Source organism: Notechis scutatus, chromosome 3 (genome assembly GCF_049901735.1).
Source record: "Notechis scutatus isolate UNSWTSFEM ecotype Mainland chromosome 3, rNotScu1.2, whole genome shotgun sequence".
Lineage (NCBI taxonomy): Eukaryota > Metazoa > Chordata > Lepidosauria > Squamata > Elapidae > Notechis > Notechis scutatus.
Window position 1 is genome coordinate 207465047 of NC_142011.1, and position 8006 is coordinate 207473052.

At 41.7% G+C, this 8006-nt stretch overlaps 1 protein-coding gene across 1 annotated transcript; it reads left to right on the plus strand.

Annotated features, from left to right (window-relative positions):
* Positions 1–614: 614 nt before the first annotated feature.
* LOC148131575 (ly6/PLAUR domain-containing protein 2-like) lies at positions 615–7159 on the plus strand. The gene is made up of 3 exons (XM_087959046.1): positions 615–709; positions 3810–3929; positions 6890–7159. The coding sequence occupies exons 1-3, from the start codon at positions 622–624 to the stop codon at positions 7099–7101; spliced, it is 420 nt and encodes a 139-aa protein (XP_087815172.1). The 5' UTR covers positions 615–621; the 3' UTR covers positions 7102–7159.
* The last annotated feature ends 847 nt before the right edge of the window (positions 7160–8006 follow it).

The window sequence follows — 8006 nt, forward strand, 5'->3', positions numbered from 1 at the left end:
GGGTACATCTAGTTTGATGAAAAGAAGAACTAGGGGTGACATGATAGCAGTCTTCCAATATCTCAGGGGCTGCCCCAAAGAAGAGGGAGTCAAGCTATTCTCCAAAGCACCTGAGGGCAGGACAAGAAGCAATGGGTGGAAACTAATCAAGGAGAGAAGCAACTAAATTTCCTGACAGTGAGAACAATTAATCAGTGCCTCCAGAAGTTGTGAATGCTCCAACACTGGAAGGTTTTAAGAGGAAATTGCATAACCATTTGTTGGAAGTGGTGTAGGGTTTCCTGCCTAGGCAGGGAGTTGGGCTAGAAGACAGAGGTCCCTTCCAACTCTGTTGTTCCATTCTATTCTATTCTATTCTATTCTAATTCATGGGTCTATCCAAAGGGTTCTCAATCAAGGACCCTTCTCACCAACCTTGAAGGTTCAAGTTTGTATCCATTCTGGTCCAAGCTTTGTTGACCCACCTCTTTTCTTCTCCTCTATTCCTCTTGAGCACTTACCTTGGAGAAGAGAGAAGGGGGAGGAGAAGACAGGAGGTGGAGCTGCATCCAAGGGAGATCACCTTTTTGCTAACTGACCAAACCTGTTCTCTTTGACTGCATTGCTGAGCTCAGACCACGGATGGTCTGTGAGTGTGTGGCAGTTTTCTGTGCCATGATGAAAGTATCTCTGGCTACCTGGCTGATTTTTGCAGCATCTGTAGACCTTGGTAAGATCATTTTTTTTTTTTTTGAGAAATATTTGGGCAATGTAAAAAAGAAGTGGCACTGGATCTTGGACAAGGGTGGTCTGGTTTCTTCATAGGGTGACAAAAATATATCGTGGTCCCTCAGAAGTAGCCTTTGCATGGTAGGAACTAGTTGATGCTGATAGAGAGAAGGAAGGATAGAGAGAGGAGAAGGAAGAAAGAAGAAAGGGGAAATGGAAGGGGAAGGGGAAGAAGGGGGACAACCTAGTTTCCAAGGCACCTGAGGGCAAGACAAGAAGAAACAGATGGAAACTCATCAAGGAGAGAAGCAAGTTAGAACCTGAGGAGAAATTTCGTGCGGCTGTTGATAACAATAGGATGGCCAAGGAGAAGAAGGAGAAGAAAGAGAAGGAGAAGGAGAATCAGTTTACTTCACCAATCTTCTTCACGTTAGCTGCAAAGTTCTAAACGATGTCCTTAAGCACTTTTGCAAGGTTTAAAAATAAACTTGTATCTACTTATTATTCAGCTGTGTCTCCTCCTCCTTCTCCTCCACCACCACTGTTGTTTCTTCTTCTTAGAAGAAGAAGAAGAAGAAGAAGAAGAAGAAGAAGAAGAAGAAGAAGAAGAAGAAGAAGAAGAAGAAGAAGAAGAAGAAACAACAGTGGTGGTGGAGGAGAAGGAGGAGGAGACACAGCTGAATAATAAGTAGATACAAGTTTATTTTTAAACCTTGCAAAAGTGCTTAAGGACATCGTTTAGAACTTTGCAGCTAACGTGAAGAAGATTGGTGAAGTAAACTGATTCCCAATTGCTTAATAATACCAACATATACAAATGCAGATATGACAATTTAGTTATTTTGCTGCAAACGTTTGCAAGGAAAAAGGGTCAGATATTTGTGAGTAAAGAACTAAGAGATTTATAAGTAAGCAACTAAACTGATTAAGGGCCTGGAGACTAAAACATATGAAGAATAGTGGCAGGATTTGGGTTTGGCTAGTCTAGAGCAAAGAAGGACTAAGGGGGACATGATAGCAGTCTTCCAGTGTTTGAGGGGCTGCCCCCAAAAAGAAGGGGGTCAAGCTATTCTCCAAAGCACCAGAAGGCAGAGCAAGAAGCAATGGTTGAAAACTAACCAAGGAGAGAAGCAACTTAGAACTAAGGAGAAACTTCCTGACAGTGTGAACAGTTAATCAGTCGAAGAGCTTGCCACCAGAAGTTGTGGATGCTCCATCACTGGAGGTTTTTAAGAAGAGACTGGACATCCCCTTGTCTGAAATGGTCTAAGTTCATCTTCTTGAGCAGGGGGTTGGACTAGAAGACCTCCAAAGTCCCTTCCAGCTCTTTTCAGATTGATTGATTGATTGATTGATTGATCTGGTCTCTGGGATCAAATTCGTTGAAGAGGGTTGTAGGGTTGTAAAGAATGCCCATTAAGATATACAATACAAATAAATACATGGTGGGAGGAAAGTGTGAACTCTTTTTACCGATACTGGGAAACAGTGGTTCACCCTAAAGTTATGATTATGGAGCGAACTCAACCAGGGTGATTTGTAGAAAACCTGTTGCATGTTGATTTAAAAGGATTCCAGGTACTTACTCCCAGGTTAAGTGGCAAACTTAGCTGCTCTACAAACAGATTCCTGGATCCTTGAGTTTTATCTTTGTCTATCAGCAATATAGGAAGATGTTCTTTGTTTTTCCTCCTGGTTTTGAAATCGTATTAGTTGATCAAAATATGATAGAAAATGCAAAAGAAAATAATGAAAGAATAAGGGAAGGGAAGTGTAGGACAGAGAGGAAGGAAGAGAATAGAAATCTTCAACTTCCTTTTGGTGCTGCAGTAGAATAAGGGGGTAACATAAAACCTCGGCTTTTTACTTTTATGGAAGAATATATACAGGTAGTCCTTGACTTACAACCATAATCGAGCCCAAAATTTATGTGGCTAAGTGAGACATTGGTTAAGTGAGTTTTGCCCTGTTTTATGACCTTTCTTATCCCCATTGTTAAGCGAGTCACCATAGTTGTTAAATTAGGGACACGGGTCATTCAGCAAACCTGGCTTCCACTCTGGCTTTCTTTGTCGGAAGGTCGCAAAAGGAGAACCACGCGACCTCGAGGCACTGCAACTGTCATAAATGTGAGTCAGTTGTGCCAAGCGTCTGGATGTAAATCACGTGACAATGGGAGGGATTCATGTGTCCTCTTGAATAAAGGACCTTTATTCAACCTTCCAACTCTTCTCTATTCTCTCTTCTTTCTCTTCTCTTCCATTTCTATACTTCTATTCTCTTTTATTATTTTTCTTCTGTTTCTATTCTTATCTTCTATTATTTCTCTTCTCAACTATCTCTCTTCTATGTCTACTCTTCTATTATTTCTCTTTTCCGTTTCTTATTCTCTTATTTCTCAACTATTTGTATTCTTCTTTCTCTTCTATTATTTATCTTTTCTTCTCTTTCTCTTTCTATTCTTCTATTATTTCTCTTCTCTTCTCTTTCTATTATTCTCTTCTCCCTTTGTTTTTATTCCATTCCATTCCACTCCATTCCACTTCTATTCTATTCTATTCTATTCTATTCTATTCTATTCTATTCTATCCTATTCTATTCTACCCTATTCCATTACATTCCATTCTCCCTTCCCTTATTCTATTCTATTCTATTCTATTCTATTCTATTCTATTCTATTCTATTCTATTCTACTCCATTCCATTCCATTCCGTACTTTATTATTCTATTCTATTCCCTATTTTATTATTCTCTTCTCTTCTCTTCTCTTCTCTTCTCTCCTCCCCTCCCCTCCCCTCCCCTCTCATCACCTCATCCCCTCCGCTATTCTATACTATACTATACTATATCCAATATTTATTCTATTCTATTCTATTCTATTCTATTCTATTCTATTCTATTCTATTCTATTCTATTTCTATTCTATTCTACACTCCTCACTCTCCTCTCCTCCCCTCCCCTCCCCTCCCCTCTCCTCCAAACTGTTTTGGAAAACTTTGCCAGATTGTCAAGATGTAAATCTCAGTCCTGAGAGAAATGGAGATACCCCCCTCCCCGGCTCCCCACCCTGCAGATTCTGACGTTCTTCTTTGGCCTTGCAGTTCTCTCTTTGCAGTGTTATACCTGCAGCGAGCCCATGGATGTTAGCTACTGCGTCGCTGTCACCCACTGCCCAGCCAACACCACCGCTTGCGAGACGACGGTCCACTCGGTGGATTCAGGTGAGAGACCCAGCTCACCTGTCCGTTGAGCTTCTCTTATTTCACTCTGGGGTTTACCTTTGTTTGAGCTGAAGCTCGCTGCCACCCAAGAGTTATTTCCATTGCTTCTGTGGCTGATGGGTTTCTGGCAATGGTGGGATGCGCAATTTTTTTACTACCAGTTTTGTGCGGGTGGTGTGGCTTGGTGGGCGTGGCTTGGTGGGCATGGCAGGGGAAGGATACTGCAAGATCTCCATTCCCTCCCCACCCCACTAACCTGCTTTCCAGCTCCGTTCTCCTGTGCAGGTCAACCAAAGAAGACCCAGCCGATCAGCTGGGACTCAACGGGAGGCAGAGAATAGATGGGATTGGCAGGGCCAGTCAGAGAATCGGTATTTGCCGATTCTCCAAACTACTCAAAATTTCTGTTATCGGTTCTCCAGAACTGGTCAGAACCTGCTGAATATACAACCTCTGGTTTCTGGCCATTTTCTGCTCATTTTAGTGGCAAGGCTCCTTAGAATCCATGCTGTGTGCACACCTATAATATGGATTCTAAGATGAGCTGGCTGTGTGCGGCGGCAGCCGAAAAAGCCGATGCAATCCTAGGTTACATTAATGAGAGGGATAGAACCAAGATCACGTGAAGTATTAATACCGCTTTATAATGCCTTGGTAAGGCCACACTTGGTATCCTGCATCCAGTTTTGGTCGCCATGATGTAAAAAAGATGTTGAGACTCTAGAAAGAGTGCAGAGAAGACCAACCAAGATGATCAGAGGACTGGAAGCTAACACTTAAGAGGAATGGATGCAGTAATTGGGTAATGTCCAGTCGAGTGAAAAAAGGACCACAGATGACAGAATGGCAGTGTTTCAGTATTTGGGGTGCTGCCACAAAGAAGAGGGTCAATAGGATAGGATAGGATAGGATAGGATAGGATAATACAACATGAATAGAATAGAATAATACAACATGAATAGAATAGAACAGAAATACAACATAGAATAGAATAGAAATGCAGTATAGAATAGAATAGAAATACAATATAGCACAGGTCTCCAAACTTGGCAACTTTGAGACTTGTGGACTTCAATTCCCAGAATTCCCCAGGCAGCATGGCTGGCTGAGGAATTCTGGGAGTTGAAGTCCACAAGTCTTAAAATTGCCAAGTTTGAAGATCCCTGGAGAAGAGAAGAGAAGAGAAGAGAAGAGAAGAGAAGAGAAGAGAAGAGAAGAGAAGAGAGTAGAGTAATAGAATAGAATAGAAATGAAGGGAAGGGAAGGGAAGGGAAGGGAAGGGAAAGGAAGGGAAGGGAAGGGAAGGGAATTTCTGTTGTTAAGCGAGACCGTTATTGAAGTCTGCCTCATGTTAGGACCTTCCTTGCCGCCGTTGTTAAGAGAATCACCACAGTTAATTAGTGAGCGACACGGAAGCGGTGGGGAGGAAAGAGGTGGATTGTAGTTTGTTGTGCAAACTCAACAAACATGGGAATGGAAGCCTGATCCAGGCCAGGCATCTCTCTTTTAATAGCTCTCCCTTTAGAGATACAACAGAGCCAGCCATGCCTCTATAAGTCCATTAAGCAAGCTGAGTGAAATATTAGGATAGAAAAATAGATAGCAGTAGATTGATTGATTCATTTATGATAGTAAGATTGGCAGATTAATAGGGGAAGGTGATATATAGATAATGGCAAACTTATTGAGATAGTGTGGAAAGAGTAATGCATTAATGTGAAGATAGATACTGAATTATGCTAGATACAAAGATTGAGGAAGGGAGGGGTGAGGAGGGAGGGAGGGAGGGAGGGAGGGAGGGAGGGAAGGAGGAAGTTTAAGATGGAAAGACTGTAGATAAATAAGTGGATGACAGATAATAAATTTATTGCTTTGATAATATTAGATAGATGATGATAGATACAGATGAAAGACAGAAAAAGATAAAAAAGAAAGAAAGGAAGGAAGAAAGGAAGGAAGGAAGGAAGGAAGGAAGGAAGGAAGGAAGGAAGGAAGGAAGGAAGGAAGGAAGGAAGGAAGGAAGGAAGGATGGAAAGATGGAAAGATTGATAGATAAATACGTAAAGATAATAGACACAGATAAATAAATGATAGATATATTTAAAAGAAAGAAAGATATATAAATAAGTGTAAGATAGATAGATAGATAGATAGATAGATAGATAGATAGATAGATAGATAGAGATAGACAGATAGATAGATAGATAGATAGATAGATAGATAGATAAATAGATAGATAGATAGATAGATAGATAGATAGATAGATAGATAGATAGATGATAGATAGATTTAAAGGAAAGAAGGAAGGAAGAAGGAAGGAAAGACATAAGTGAAGATGATAGATAGATAGATAGATAGATAGATAGATAGATAGATAGATAGATAGATAGATGGATGGATGGATGGATGGATGATAGATAGATAGATAGATAGATAGATAGATAGATAGATAGATAAGATAGATAGATAAGATAGACAGACAGACAGACAGACAGACAGACAGATGATAGAGATATTTAAAGGAAAGAAAGAAGAAGGAAAGAAGGAAAAATGATAAGTAAAGATAGAGATAGATAGATTTATAGATAGGTAGATAGTTGGAATAAATTTATTGAATTATGGAAAAAAATATGTGGGAGAGAGTGGGAGAAAAGAGAGGGGGAGATCGATCAAATTCTCAATGGACAGTGAGGGTTTCCCCCCCAAAAATGTTCCTGATTGGATAGGATGTGTGACCCTCTGAGCTTGGGGAGTGATCCAGATCCAATCCACAACTCTGGGTTTATCTTCCTACAGCCTGCGCAACTAACTCTAAGAGGAAGAATCTCGGTTTGTCTCAATGATGGGCTGGGCTCCTTCCGAACATCCCAGTTAGCAAAAAAAAACACCACCCATTCTTGGATTATTATTTTTCTTTTTCCCTCCCATCTCTTACCCTTCTTACTCCTCATTTCCCCCAGGTTTCCCTTTTTTTGGAAACATCACGGTCACCAAATCCTGCTCCAAGAATTGTGTGCCCTCTGAGCCGGACACCATTGGTGACAATCACCCCGACTATTGTTGTTACACGGATTTGTGCAACATGGGAGCTGGCCAGGCAGCCACAGCGGAGTTCAGTGCCCTGAGCTTCACCATCGTCCTCTCCTCGTCTCTGCTCTGGCTTCAAGGATAACCCTCCAGGGTGACGCTGGATCTGTTGTGGGGAAAGGAGGTCTCTCCCCAGACCCCAAACGTGGGATTCTCCTTCTGGGGGGGTTCTTAAGATATAGAGATGAGAGTAGAAGTGTCTTCAGGAGCAGAAGAATGGAAAAGAATGAAGAAAAAGACCATATCATTAGTAGTATCATACGTAGTTTGCTCCTATTCAATAGTTGAAATGCACATACTCTCCTTCTTCTCCTTCTCCTCTTTGTCTTACTCTTCCTCCTCCTTTTTGTCTGTCTCCTCCTTCTCCTTATCTATCTACTCCTCCTTCATTTCCTCCTTCTCCTTCTCTCCTTCCTTCCTTCCTTCCTTCCTTCCTTCCTTCCTTCCTTCCTTCCTTCCTTCCTTCCTTCCTTCCTTCCTGCCTGCCTGCCTGCCTGCCTGCCTGCCTGCCTGCCTTTCCTCACTTTTCTTTTCTTGCTTCCTTCTCTTTCCTTGTCTTTCTTCATCCCTCCCTCTTTTTTTCCTGCCTCTTCCTCCTCCTTCCCACATAACCCCACCCCCTTCTAGCACTGATGTCGTTACTTAGTTGGGTAACCAAATGTCAGCAAGAAAACAACCAAGCTCAGAAAGCATCAAGGACCCTACAGTCCTCCTCCTCCTCCTTGCTCCCTCTTTTTCCTGTCTCCTCCTCCTCCTCCTCCTTCTCCTCTCCACAGACCTCATCCCCATCTAGCACTGATAATGTTACCTAGTTGGGTAATGAAATGTTAGCAAGAAAACAACCAAGGTTAGAGAGCACCAAGGACCCCACAGACCACCTCCTCCTACTCCTACTACTACTAGTAGTAGTAGTACTCCTACTACTACTACTACATGCCATTGGGCATTGTCTATCTAATCCTGGAGCAGTATATTTCCAAATATACCTAT

What these genes read in the sequence shown, in the direction of transcription:
- LOC148131575 (XM_087959046.1), top strand. Translation starts at nt 622, where the DNA reads ATGGTCTGTGAGTGTGTGGCAGTTTTCTGTGCCATGATGAAAGTATCT. An exon ending in TGCAGCATCTGTAGACCTTG is followed by an intron (nt 710 to 3,809) that starts GTAAGATCATTT and finishes TTGGCCTTGCAG; the next exon opens with TTCTCTCTTTGCAGTGTTAT. An exon ending in GGTCCACTCGGTGGATTCAG is followed by an intron (nt 3,930 to 6,889) that starts GTGAGAGACCCA and finishes CATTTCCCCCAG; the next exon opens with GTTTCCCTTTTTTTGGAAAC.